This window comes from Rhizopus delemar, genomic scaffold (genome assembly GCF_000149305.1).
Source record: "Rhizopus delemar RA 99-880 supercont3.15 genomic scaffold, whole genome shotgun sequence".
NCBI classification, from domain to species: Eukaryota; Fungi; Mucoromycota; class Mucoromycetes; order Mucorales; family Rhizopodaceae; genus Rhizopus; species Rhizopus delemar.
In genome coordinates, this window is record NW_027137841.1 from 1,028,242 (window position 1) to 1,042,098 (window position 13,857).

Sequence of the window (13,857 nt, forward strand, 5' to 3'; positions counted from 1 at the left end):
AAAAAAAAAAAAAAAAAAAAAAAAAAAAGCTGTTGTGAATTTATGAAGGAGACATTAATTTCAATATGTGAAGCAAGAGACGCTTTTAGATGTAAATGAAGATGGATTGCTATTTCTAGTTATCATAATTGCTATTTGTTCTTTACGTGCTTCTCCTTTTATATTACAGTTATTATCACTCCACTCTTGCTTCTTTTTCAAAGAAAAGAAATAAAATGAATGATGTCAGTCCATACTATTTGTTCATCATTCTTTCTTTCAAAAATGAAGGGAATCACTAAAAAGATCTGCTGTATAGTCTCTCCTTATTCTCTGATTGGATCAAATATTTTTATTATTTAAATCTTTGAATTCTTTTTCTGTTGGACTAGAAAATGCTATGCAACTCTAGAATGTTTCGGTTGTATCAGATGTATGATCACAGACAGCGTATACATACAGGCTTTGTCAATTATGACGTGCATGAATACAAAACACAAAAAAAAAAACAATTGTGACGATGAAACAAAGACAACATACTCTCTATCATTGTAAGTATAGATATAAAGTATAGATACACTAACAAAAAAGATCTTTCCAATGATTACATTATCAGGCACGAAAAAGAAAAAATCTATTTTGCTAGAAATGGAAATTTTTATTGAAAAAAAGTTTTGATTGGATTTGTATAACACATATAAAAGACTTTTTTTTTTTCCAACATTTTCTTTTTTATTCTTTCTTTTTCTCTCCCTCTCCTTTGACTCTTTACATGGAGTGTATACCAACTATTGAATGGATTCATGCAAGTATAATTAGACGGAAATTGAATTATACATTTTTTGTACTCACATAAAATAGACTCTTTTTGGATCTTGTGTCCAAGGATATGCTGAAGTCTTTAGTTTCTTGCTTGGTTATTTATCTTTATTTTGTTGGTTATGTGCTCAATTACCGTAAGTGAATGTAGAGATCAATGGCTTTCTTCTTTTATTTATTATTTTATAGCCAAATGATTGAAAATTACAAGTTACAATCTGCGGATGGACTTTCTTTATATTTATTATATTTTTGGTTAGCAGGTAGAGTATGAATAGATACAAGTCACAATAGAAATAATAACATAAACTATAGGTGATCTAGCAAATGTAATCAGCTGTATTTTGAATCAACAAATGCCTTTTCAAATTTACTTGGCGTTTTATTATTGTATGACAGATATTGTGCTACTTTTTCAGTACTTTTATTATCGTAAAAACAGCAAATCTTACTTGGAGTTAAAAACAGATGATGACGTGGGAATGAATGAAAGGATGATTGTTACTCCAAAGTATGGATCCACAGATACTTCTAAGCGATTGGTTGTTCTACTCATCGTCTTTGGTTTTAAAGCCAAGAACAAGACGACTTCATTCTCGTCTTTCACCGTCGGCCAGGTATTGGCATGGTTGTGCACTTCCTTTTATTTATCTTCACGCATCCCGCAGATCATCAAAAATTACAAGCGTCATTCAGTGGAGGGATTATCATTGGCACTCTTTAGTTTTGCTGTATGTGGAAATGTAACTTATGCTCTTAGCATCATCCTTCGTCCTGGGAAAGGATCCATCATAAATGCGCTCCCTTATATCTTTAGCTCAATTGGTACTCTGCTCTTTGATCTTGTCATCTTTATCCAATTTCTTTATTATAATCATTGCAATCATTATACCCTAAATGAGTTTGTGTAACATCACTAGACTAAATAAAGCAATCTCTCCTTTTTTTTTGTTCTCCTTTTTTTTTTTTTTTTTTTTTTTTAGCACAAGATGAAGCCACAGTTGAATGGTCGATTCATTCGACTCATTTCACTTGTCTTTGTTATATTTTGTCTATGTTTCTTATTTCGATATTTACTGAAGTTGGAAGAAAGGAATAGTTTACTAAGAGAACAAGAAGAAGAAAATAATAGATTGTTGTTGTTAAAAGAAAAAGAAGAGGAACAAGAAAGAAGAAGGAGATTAGAGATTGAAAGAGAACAAAAAAGGATAAAAAAGATATTAGAAAATAGAGCTGTTGTAGAGCCAGGTAGACTAATATATTCACATTATGATGGATATACTCATTTCTTGATAGAAATCACTCTGGAAAATACAGTTGACCTTATTCACCACTATTACATTGGTGTGCCTACACCCATTGAACCTTGGACAGGTAAAAGCACGACAAAAAAGAAAGAAATAGAGAATTGTATCTCATGCTCTACAGGGGACACTTTACAACTCATCAAGTCACCCTTTGGACAACGATTTGCTGCTGATCTTTTTACTGTTCCCGAGAATATTCCAGACTTCAAAATTTTAACAAGTCAGCAAAGAATATTCAAATCCCTCTTTCAATACTTGGACCCTGTGATTGCTGAAGGTGTGATCGATGTCACAAAAGACCCTGATTATAAGGAAGTGTGGTCGATCTACAGTAAATTAGAAAACACGCTTTATCCATGGATCAAGCCGTTTTGGAAGAACGCATTCGAGATCAACCTGACAGGGTCCGGAAAGGGTATTGTGATGTGTGTGGGTAACGATCAATTCAAATATGCAGCTACGGCCGTTCAAGCCATTCGTGAAGTGCATCAATCGGATATACCCATCGAGATCTTTTATATCAACTCGTACGATCTCTCTCAATCCAAACGCGACTATTTTGAATCCTTCAAGAATCTCAAGACGGTTGATATCTCCACCCGAATCAATAATGCCTATACACAGTTTGGTGGATGGGCCTTGAAGCCCTATGCTATGTTGGCAAGTAGCTTTAGGGAGGTCATCTTGATGGATGCGGATGTCTACATGTTTCAAAAACCAGAAAGCTTGTTTGAAGACAAAGGATATCAGCGCACAGGCGCCTTGTTCTTTTTGGACCGTACCTTGTTTGATAATTATGAGGATGGGCGTCGCTGGCTGAAATCATTTTTGCCCACTTACAGTACGTATGTGGAACAGTCAAGATGGTGGAAGACGACTTCAGCTCATGAACAAGAATCGGGTATTGTGGTGATGGATAAGAGAAAGGTCTTGCTGGGTTTATTATCCACTTGTAAAATGAATGATAAAAATGAAAGAGACAAAGTGTCCTACAGACACATCCATGGTGATAAAGAGGTAAACATACATCCTCTATTTCTCAGTGATCTCATCGTGACATAGACCTTTTGGATTGGATATGAAATGATGCAAACACCTTACGCATTCGTTCGATCGGTTGGCGCTGTGCTGGGTGGATTAGGCGATGCAGGAGCAGAGGGTACTGTGTGCGGCAATCAACTTCATCTGGATGCAGACAATAAGCCCTGGTGGTGGAACGGTGGTTTATTAAGAGATAAGAACAAATGGGAAAACAGATATTTGAAATTTACACACTTTGCCGAAGGAGAGAATTGGCAGTTTGAGACATCTTGTATCAAGAACAAGGACAAGATACAGGAATTGACTGAGGAAGAAAAAAGGATCGGCAACAGATTGATCGCGATGGACAAGGAAAGAAGAAAGAAGGAGGAGGAGATGGAAGAGGAGGATGTTTAAAAATAAAATCTTAAACAACTGTAACCATTAAAATCAAAGTTTTGTTCGGGTCGACATGTACATTTTCCATAGGCTTTAGGACAGTGTGTGAACATGTTGGAGACTCTATATCCAACCGTATCCCAAAAATGAATATCTGATTTTGATAGAAACAGGGTTGCCCCTAAGGACTGTATCACTGGATCACCCCATCGTTCATAAAATATGCCATTGGATTCATCCAAATAATCAAAGAATGCTTGATATTTCTCACTTTTATAAAAACTAACATTGACAATCTACTACTTTTTTTAGGTTCTCTGTGGTGCATTCAGTTCAAAGTTACCTGGAAATTGTTCCAAAGATGGCAACCATTGAATGTCTTACTGAATGGATCCTGAACAAAGCTCCAAAGAGAAGATGGATCTTGATCCGATTGAATCCACTGAGGATGCTTTGCAGCAAATTCAAGTACAGTTTGATACAAGGTGGGCATGGTCTCCTTGTATTCGTATAATGCGATAGAGAAGGAAGTCGTCTTGTTATTTTCAAACATGTATTGAAATAAATCATGATCGATTGGACAAATGTATTCTGTTCCCGCCTCAAATCTCCAAGCAAAGTCCAATTCACGCATGGCTGGATGTCTTTACAGAATAGGATGATTATTATTATTTTTTCGATAAAGCTTCGTTACCTATAGACTGTACCAGCCATCAATCTTGATTGAAATCGATAGTCTTCACTGTCTCCAAAGACCGTTTGACTCATATCCTTACGTGCTTGTGCTGCTCGTTTCAGATCTGTCTTGGGATGGTATCCATAGAGTTCTTTGTCCAGTTGTTCAAACCGGATGGTTGCCCTTGACAACGCACTTGCCAATTCCATGTATTCTTGTGATAATGCTTGATCTGTAAATATCAGATAGGGATAGTTGTAATGTTTGTTGAATTGATCCTCTAGGTTGTGAATAGTGTAACGTAATCTTGTTAATGTCTCTGTATCGTTCTTGACAAATGTAACAAAAGCAGCTTTGAATCGATTGTGTGGATAGGTTACAAGAGGATTATCATAGTGCCACTGCGATTCTGTATTATGTATGACTTGAAGATCTTCATTTATACAAAAATATTCAATAAATAATAATAACGAAATAGTAAAAAGAATAATCGCAATAATAATCATCTTTATAAACGTTAATTTTCCATACATTCTTTCCATAATAAGCTTTTTTATATGAAAAAAAAAAGTGAACAAAAAAAAAAAAATAAAAATAAAGAAAAAGAAAAAAATGTGGGACTATTTTACTAGGATTTTTTTTTTGTGATTATCAATTAAAGAAACAATGTGTACTACACACACATACTTGCAGTTTCACACATGAAATAAGGGAAAAAGGATTCATTTTTCTCTTTTTCTTTCTTTTTTCTTTTTTTTTTTTCCTTTTCATATCCCCATTTTTCTATTATGCTGCTACCAAATGAAACCATACCAATGGATTCATTCACAACGATAGAAAAGGAATGGAAAGATGAAATTCCACCTTCGCTAGAAGTCTATCTTGATACCAAACCAACCTATGGACTCACAGAGGATCAAGTCAGTGAACGATTAACAAAGTTTGGAAGAAACGAATTAGAAGAGAAAAAGAGAAGCAAACTAAAGCATTTTTTAACATTCTGTACGCATATTGAAAATAGTAAAGATAAATAACTCAATTGAACATGTCCATAGTTACAGGTGCTATTGCTTATCTCATGGAAATATCCATCCTCCTGACCGCTGTCACCAAGGACTGGGTGGACTTTGCCATCATCCTGTCCATGCTCCTCATCAACGCCGTGATTGGCTACATGGAAGAATCCAAAGCGGAATCTGCAGTGACTGCGCTCAAGACGAGCCTCGCACTGCACACACGGTGCTGGCGCTCAGGACAGCTGCGAGAGATCCATGCGGCCGAATTGGTCGTCGGGGACGTGATTGTGTTACGGCTGGGTGATATCGTCCCTGCCGATGTGCGATTGCTCGGGATAGGCGCCACCGGAGAACAGATCGAGGGGGATCTCCAGATCGATCAAAGTGCGCTCACCGGTGAGTCCCTTCCGGTCCGTAAGCAGCGGGGTGACCTCGTCTATTCCTCCAGTATCGTCAAGCAAGGTCAACAGTTGGGCATCGTGGTCAGGACAGGCGCGGATACGTTCATCGGAAAAGCGGCCAATCTGATCTCGGTCACGACGGACGCAGGCCATTTTCAAAAGGTGGTGAATTACATTGGGAATTTCTTGATTGCTCTCTCTGTCTTGTTGGTCACTGTGATCTTTATTTATGATTTGGTAGAGAAAAAGATCAAGACGGGTACAGTCAGTGGTGCAGATGTGTTGGAAGCATTGAAAGAGATGGTTGTCTTGACGATTGCCGCGTAAGTTGTTTGTCGATCGATTCACGCGCTTTAATCATCATGCCTCTTTCCATAGTATCCCTGTAGGTTTACCCACCGTCATGTCGGTCACCATGGCCATTGGTGCAAAACAATTGGCCAAAAAAAAAGTCATTGTGAAAAGATTAACGTCTGTAGAGGAATTGGCTTCTGTCTCTATTCTGTGCAGTGACAAGACGGGTACCTTGACCTTGAATGAATTGACATTTGATGAGCCTTACCTCGCCTCTGGGTTTACAAAAAATGATATTTTGTTGTATGCCTATCTCTCTTCGGAGCCAGCGACCAGTGATCCCATCGAATTTGCCGTCAGAGGTGCAGCCGAAAAGAATCATCCGGTCATTTCTACACTGACAGGGCGTGATCTGCCTGGCTATCAAGTCAAGTCCTTCAAACCCTTTGATCCCACCGAAAAGATGTCGCGTGCCGTCATCCTCGACAAAACAACAGGCACCACATTCAAAGTGGCCAAGGGAGCGCCTCAGGTGATCCTCGGCCTCGTCCGGGCCAACAACAGTGCAGTGGAAAAAGTCATTGAAGAATTTGCACAACGTGGTTTACGTGCTTTAGGTGTCGCTCGTACCAAGCACAAACCGATCATGGATGATAGTGTGGATGAGTGGGAATTGATTGGGATCTTTAGTCTGATTGATCCACCGCGTCATGACTCTGCTACGACTATCAGGGACTGTCTGGATTACGGTATCTCGGTCAAGATGATCACGGGTGATCAAACCATCATTGCGAAAGAAGTCGCTCAAAGATTAAATATGGGTCAAAACATTTTGGATGCGAATCATCTGACGGATGCGACAAAATCAGATTCGGAAATAGCAGAACAGTGTCTTTCTGTAGACGGATTTGCTCGTGTCATTCCTGGTAATTCGCGACGCATTGAAAACAAAAGTGAGAGAAGACTGACTTTATGTAGAACACAAGTACAAAGTAGTTGAATTATTGCAAGACAAGGGTTATTTTGTAGCCATGACGGGAGATGGTGTCAATGATGCACCTGCTTTAAAAAAGGTTTGTTGATGGATCCACTCTCTGTCTTCTTTGTCTTAATCACATATAAAAAAGGCCAATGTAGGCATTGCGGTACACGGAAGTACAGATGCCGCAAGGACAGCAGCGGATATCGTATTACTCTCCCCAGGGCTTTCTGCCATCGTGGATGGCATAAAGACATCCCGAGCGATTTTTCAACGACTTCAATCTTATGCACTCTACCGTATTTCTTCCACCATTCATTTCCTCATCTTTTTTTTCGTCATTACCCTAGCAGAGGATTGGCAAATGCCACCCATCTTTCTCATCCTTATCTCTGTACTCAATGATGCAGCCACAATGATCATGACGGTGGATAACGTCACGATTTCTAAATACCCAAACACATGGCGTCTGAAACTTCTGGTTGTCTTGTCTACCGTACTGGCCGTATTCTTGTCGTTCTTTTCCTTTGCTCATTTTTATATATTTCGAGATGTCATCAAGGTAACCAGTGGACAGCTTTCAACGGTGATGTATCTTCATATATCTGCAGGTAACAAAAAAAAAAAAAGTTATTTTCTTGAACACTACTAATTCCATTTAAAAGCACCACACTTTATCATCTTTTCTACTCGTACTGATACTTTTTGTTGGAGAAGTTTACCGTCTTGGCCGTTTACCTTGGTAGTGTTAGGTACGCAGGTGATTGCGTTAGTTTTATCTGTTTATGGAGCCGTCGGTGATGCTTCGGTTGAAGGTATTGGATGGCCCATTGGTTTAATTGTTCTTGCTATTGCACTTGTCACATTTGCTCTTGTTGACTTTGTCAAAGTGCTCACTATTACCGTTTGGAACAAGCAATACACCAAGAGCACTGTACAAAACAAGAAACAAACCCGTGCGAAACGATTTCAGCAGGAACACAGTCATTCTTTACAGTGGCACACCAGCGGTCATTAAACTGATCACTATTTATTTTCTCTCTTTCTTTCTTTCCAGAAGCTTTAATAAAATAAAAGCAATGGACAGCGAGGGTTTTCGTAACGTTCCTGTCACGAAATTGTTAGTGCCTATTGTAGGAGGTTGCTCCAGTTTAGTGATTGCATACAATCTACGTCCTAATTTGCAAATACCTGCCCAAGCCCAAGTAAGAATACAAGAACAGAGAAAGGACAGACTAATGACTGTACTGCAGCTTTGGAGATTTTTTGCTTCACAATGGGGTTTTCAAAGTTTAAGCACAACTTTTATAGGCACTTGGCTGATATATCGCATGAAGATTATTGAACAAAGATATGGAAGTTCTAAATATGCAGCCTTGATTTTCATATCATTTATTGCATCTTCTTTAGTTCATACTGGTGCCTATATTCTGGAGCCTTCTCTGATCCCAAATGGGCCGTAAGTTATATAATCAAACAAATTTTGCACTTTTTATTCTTACAAGCTTAGATAGATTATCTATTTTATTCTCTGTTTTATATCAATATCAAAAGATAGTACCACCTACTTATCAGATGCGTCTCCTTGGTTTACCAGTGACCGACAAGTCCTATGTTTATCTTCCAGCAGTACAAGTAGGTTTAATACACAAAGAAAAAGAAGGATTACTTATGCTTATTATGCTAGCTTTTGCTTTCCAATTCATTTTCTTCATTTTTTTCTTGTTTTTGTGGATTTCTTATTGGATCTATTTATGATAATACAACCATAATCAAACAATGGCGATTTCCTACTGCCATTAGACAATTTGTTGCAAATTATTTGGGCAGTAATAAAAAAAAGCCGACACGCAAAGTCAACAATGTACAAAGCAGTGTCAAAGAAGAAGATGTACAAACCATGTCTGTCATGTTTCCAGATTATTCTCGACATGAAATCGAAAAAGCTTTAAGAACAGCAAAATCAGATTTAAATCGTGCTACTGACATCTTGTTGACTTCAAGTGCAAGTAGCTCGCGTTAAATCACTATTGAATACAAAGCTATGTTTACTTTTTACTCTTTCATTGCATTGTATCAATAATACATAATAAAATAAATTTAATAATGGGAACAAAGGCCCCATACATACTCTCCACACAATAAATTTACTTTCTTTTTCCGTAAAGAAAATAAAATGTAAAGCTTCTATCCACTATCTCTCCCACAAAACAACTCCAATAGAGATTGTTGCGCTGTATACATATTTCCACGTATATTCCCCTCTCTCTTTTTTTTTTTAAAAAAAAGCAAAACAAACATTTTTTAATCTGTAGTGTATATATAAAAATTACTTTATAATCTCTTTCATAGTTTAATGGTGAGCAGATTCTTCAGACTTGACATCATATCCAATCAAGTTTCTACGACCGACGACTTCACCAAGAAGGAAGAAGGTATAGATTTCAGCGAAAATAACACCACCTTTTGCGGCATCAGAGAAAGTCAAGTTCTTGAGGTTTTTGATCTTGAGAGCATTTTGAAGGGATTGCTGGGCTTCAGCAAATTGTGCTCCAGAAGGGAAGGCCATGCCTTCTTTTTTGTAGACTTGTTTGGCAATTTCAACAGCAACCTTTGTGTTGTAAACAACAGGCTTTTGAAGGGCTTTTATAAAATTAGTTTATGCATAATCATGTATAAAAAGACAGTTACCAATGAGCTTATTAAGATAAACTTGAGCACAGCCAACAAATTTGGAAGCCATTATATAATGCTGAGAGAGAAAGTTAAAAAGTTTTTTTTTTCAGAGGAAGGGGGTTCATTGCAAAAAAAAAATCTGTGCGGGGGTCCAAATTGGGTCAAATTCCCCCTTTTTCTTTTAGATGAATGACGCAAACAGACACTACAAAAAGCATTTTGTTACAGTCGACACTTTAATTTTCTTGATGATAGCAACAAATGAGATGAAGCATATAAAATTCTGTTTACCACATTGCTTTACATCTTAGTTGTAGTATTCCCAGGCAATACAGTCATTCAGAATGAAATGGATTGTCGCTCTTTAAACATATGTCTGCCATGCCCAATAAGAATAAATCGTTGGCCCTTTCAGACATGTCAAAATGATACATAAAGCTACTCTCATATTTTTTTTATTCTAAACGTATAATCTATGTCTTTGGTCAAACTTGAAGTTATTCAATAGGATTCATTTCCGGAGAATAAGGAGGTGTTTAGATATACAGAATAGGTCATTATAAGTAAATGGTAACTTTATGTAAAAGAGCATTTGCTCATATCAATCAAGTCTATAAAGGTTTATCATCAGAGCTTGAAATTTCTTTTGAAAGCTCGGATAAATATTTCTTCTATGAAAGAACAAGATCAGAAGGCTCAGAAATACAGTGTGCCAGTGTAGAATTAGGGTATGCACTGTGCCTTTTATTATAGTGATGAAGATAGTTCAGAGGTCTATTCATCAAGACACGAGAGACTAATGAAATCATTCAGGATTTAGCAAACTGATATACATTATCATTGCAGAATGATTGCTAACTTTACTATCCATACTAATTGTGCTATTGTAAAGGTATCAAGCCTTTTTTTTTATTAGTTTCTGTTAAAAGGGATTTGGAGCTATCAGAGAGATAAAGAAAGCTGGATTCTGCTCATGTCCATTTTCTGAATGGTCTAGACTTATCTAAAGTTATGATTTTTTTGGAGTTTATCAAATAAAAACTTGTATATTTTCTTGCGATATTGAGTCTTTATCTAAAATTAGGATTTAATGGATTGATAGAAAATGGTTATCAAAGTGAGAGTAAAGGAATAAGCTGCGAGTCTGATTCTTAATTTACTAAGCTTTGAATGATCTTACTTTTACATATTTTGTCGTTTGATTTCTTTGTTTGTTTATTCTTTATTTTTGCAAACTTTGCTCATCCTTCAAAAAAAAAGATAAAGCAATATGAATTGGATAATATGATTTACAAGTAAAAGCCAGAATTTAACTAAATGATGCTTAGTGACAATACATGGTGATGTTAATGATTAGTATATCACAGTAATAAAATCATTATAAACTATTAATAAAAACAAGCTTCTTTATAGCTACAAGATGTGCGTGTTTATTTTTTCTGCTAGATGCTCATAATGAAGCAAGTAATAGATTGATTGTCATGTAGGCAGAGTTGCAAATCAATTACATTAATTACAACAAGACTGTACGTGTAACATCTAATGCTTAATAAGGGGTGAGAGCTACAATATGAACAAGGAGAAGGATAAAGAAGATAAATGGTTTTCTCTTTGGAAAGTTATGAATTCAATATAAAATACATTGCTTTTATTCTTTCAAAAGATAAACAACTAAAACACTCAAGGAACCAGGCTAACTAGTGTAACAAATTCAAATAAGTTTAGCTAATATTTATAGATCACAATAACCCTTACAGCCTCTTTCAAATTGATCATTTTATGTTGATCACTTATAAAACATTCAACAAAGACCCTCGTTTTAGTCGGAGACTCATTCCATATAGATTATGCCAGAGATTAAGCTTATTAAATGTCTCCTGTTCTTTTTTTTTTTTTTTTTTTTTTTTTTTTTATTATTGCCAAATTGTGAATATCATTCAACTCAAATAAACTTGTAAAGGATTTGATACTGTTTCTTTTTAATTGTAATTTTTTGAACTTTTTATATTTAAAGTCCTTATTTATTTTGCTTTGAAAAAGTCAAAAGTTTGAGTAACAACCTCCTTGTTCACTTACCCCTAACGCATCTAGACAAAAGGTCACGCTGATAAACAGTCAAAAAAAAAAGAGGAAGAGTGAGAATATTTAAGCTTATTAAAGAAAATAATTTTATAAACCAACCCTTTCTGTTCCTTATACAGCCTATTGAATACATAAAGCTTCTAATAAAAGATGAGAAAGTGGATGTCACTTGCATATGGTGTTCCTCTCTTTTCTTTCTTGCTCCCTTCTTTCATTGTTAGACAAAAACTCAACTGTTCATTTCCTTTAAAAATAAGGTTACCGTCAATTAAAGTTTAGTGTTGATTGAAGTTGAGAGTGGGTAAAGAAAAAAAAAAGCTTGTTAAAAAGTAAACAATTCGAGTACGTTCAAAATCATCGGAAAACATACATTCATGCAGTAAAAAAAAAAATGATTTTCTTTCAAATATTTATTGTTGTGCCTCTTCTTCCCATTATGCAAAATAGAAAATAGCGGAGTTCTAATTAAAGTGTTCTCTGTTGTAGTACTGCTTTTTCTTTCTTTCTTTCTTTTTTTTTTTTAATTCAAGAGATGCTTCAAGTAATCAAGCGAAACTTATTTCCTGCTTTAGCACTTGTCACTCTACCTTGTGGATATTATATTGGAACAGAGCTAAGAGAAAGAAATGACGCAAAGAATAAAACAATAATTGAAACTGAAGAGGACCTTGAGAAAATAAAGCAACAGATAGAACAATTAAGAGAAGAACACGCAATGGTTCTAAATAAAATAAAAAAATGATTTGTTATTTTATAAATTTTACTTGCTATAAACAAATAAGTATTCATAAATAAGAATCTATTGGGAATATATAGTCTATATAAATAAAAAAAAAAATAGGATTTTTATTTATATATAAATACTGTTGTATATCCTATAAGCCCCTAAAGATCTTCTATAAATAAAGAAATCTCTCTCTCTCTCTTTCTCTTTCTCTCTCTTTCTTTTCTCTTTCTTTATTTTCTTTTCTCATTTTCTTTTAAAGATGAATTTTAACAACTGTAATCTGTATAATCAAGTTCACTCTGATCTATTTCAAACAGCTATGACAGACAACCTTAATGACCGTGACTATTTTATACCGTCATTCACCACCATTTTATTACTTCAAACTCAAGCTTATGTTGTTCAATTGCTCATTGATTTTAAAGAATCCACAAGCTATATCTATCAGCTCATTCAGTGGCCATTGTTAATTGTCCTATCAGTACTTGATAACGTTGCTTACCTCTTGAATCTTGACCATGAAATCAATCGATTACGCGACTGTCAAAAGAAGACTCCCAGAGATCAAGATAGTTCAAGCTCCGGTAATGTAACAATAACAAAGCCTTTTACCGCCATGGTTTCACCTACGCCGTCTACCAGAACATCATCCAATTACCAAAAGACGTCAGTGGACAAGTCAACGTCACCTTTGCTGGGCCCCACCCGATCTGTTTCTTCTGGACGCACGCCGTCTTTATCAAGCAGTCTTTCAGATATAAAGCAGCATACCTTGCGTCGCGTAACAGCCCACAGGGACATTCAGGGTAGCATGCTACCAGCTACCTCGCCCCAAAAGAAAACCAAGAGCAGCAGAAGGACAGTGACACCTATTCCAAGTGCAGCCAGTCCTATCACTCCACCTTCTCCTTCTTCCTCTTCAGGATCCTCTTTTATGAAAGAAAGCATCTTTCCTGGTAAGCTCAAGATGGGAAAACCCAAGTCTTTGACACCTAAAAAAATTGTAAGTATTATCCCTCTCGTATTAAACATGGCTTATTAATGACATCCTTTTGGCAAGATAACAGAAAGAGCTTTATTTGTATCAAAGTAAATCCTATGAACGATCGTGTTCTGCCTGCAAATCACACGCAGTATAAAAAATAACAGGAAACTTGTAAATAGTTTTACTTTACTGCTGTATTTAACTTATCATTATTTATGCCAATCATCATTTCTTTATATACAAAAAAAAAAGTTTTCTCATTGTAAAATACAAAATAAAGTCAACATCCATTCTCTTATGCTTTCTTTCTCTTGACTATTTTATTTCCTTTGAATAATCAATAGACAAAATCAAAAGAGTAAAAAGTGCTGTCAACTTGCTTGTATAAAAGTACTACTTTCAATGGCCGTGATGATTATAAGCTCTTTTTCTCCTCTTTGTCTCTTCAACAATGAACTATTTTTTTATTTTTGTACAACCTCGGTGATCACCTTTTT

The 13,857-nt window shown here is 35.9% G+C and overlaps 6 protein-coding genes across 6 annotated transcripts; 4 read left to right on the top strand and 2 right to left on the bottom strand.

Moving 5' to 3' along the window:
- Positions 1 to 782: 782 nt before the first annotated feature.
- Positions 783 to 3,542, top strand: RO3G_15181 (uncharacterized protein; the record flags this gene model as incomplete). The annotated part of the gene is made up of 8 exons (XM_067669765.1): positions 783 to 788; positions 841 to 935; positions 988 to 1,061; positions 1,114 to 1,541; positions 1,782 to 2,046; positions 2,095 to 2,172; positions 2,227 to 3,122; positions 3,168 to 3,542. The coding sequence occupies 8 exons, from the start codon at positions 783 to 785 to the stop codon at positions 3,540 to 3,542; spliced, it is 2,217 nt and encodes a 738-aa protein (XP_067525866.1).
- Positions 3,543 to 3,852: 310 nt separating this feature from the next.
- Positions 3,853 to 4,706, bottom strand: RO3G_15182 (uncharacterized protein; the record flags this gene model as incomplete). Its single annotated transcript, XM_067669766.1, has 2 exons — positions 3,853 to 4,168; positions 4,219 to 4,706. The coding sequence occupies 2 exons, from the start codon at positions 4,704 to 4,706 to the stop codon at positions 3,853 to 3,855; spliced, it is 804 nt and encodes a 267-aa protein (XP_067525867.1).
- A 539-nt stretch (positions 4,707 to 5,245) lies between these two features.
- On the top strand, positions 5,246 to 7,908 carry RO3G_15183 (plasma-membrane proton-efflux P-type ATPase; the record flags this gene model as incomplete). The annotated part of the gene is made up of 5 exons (XM_067669767.1): positions 5,246 to 5,940; positions 5,996 to 6,837; positions 6,890 to 6,984; positions 7,039 to 7,501; positions 7,556 to 7,908. The coding sequence occupies 5 exons, from the start codon at positions 5,246 to 5,248 to the stop codon at positions 7,906 to 7,908; spliced, it is 2,448 nt and encodes an 815-aa protein (XP_067525868.1).
- A 434-nt stretch (positions 7,909 to 8,342) lies between these two features.
- On the top strand, positions 8,343 to 8,913 carry RO3G_15184 (uncharacterized protein; the record flags this gene model as incomplete). The annotated part of the gene is made up of 3 exons (XM_067669768.1): positions 8,343 to 8,349; positions 8,449 to 8,525; positions 8,578 to 8,913. 3 exons carry the CDS (start codon positions 8,343 to 8,345, stop codon positions 8,911 to 8,913), a joined length of 420 nt encoding a protein of 139 aa, XP_067525869.1.
- A 330-nt stretch (positions 8,914 to 9,243) lies between these two features.
- RO3G_15185 (uncharacterized protein) lies at positions 9,244 to 9,633 on the bottom strand (the record flags this gene model as incomplete). Its single annotated transcript, XM_067669769.1, has 2 exons — positions 9,244 to 9,533; positions 9,582 to 9,633. 2 exons carry the CDS (start codon positions 9,631 to 9,633, stop codon positions 9,244 to 9,246), a joined length of 342 nt encoding a protein of 113 aa, XP_067525870.1.
- Positions 9,634 to 12,694: 3,061 nt separating this feature from the next.
- Positions 12,695 to 13,417, top strand: RO3G_15186 (uncharacterized protein; the record flags this gene model as incomplete). The annotated part of the gene is made up of 1 exon (XM_067669770.1): positions 12,695 to 13,417. The coding sequence occupies one exon, from the start codon at positions 12,695 to 12,697 to the stop codon at positions 13,415 to 13,417; it is 723 nt and encodes a 240-aa protein (XP_067525871.1).
- Positions 13,418 to 13,857: the final 440 nt, after the last annotated feature.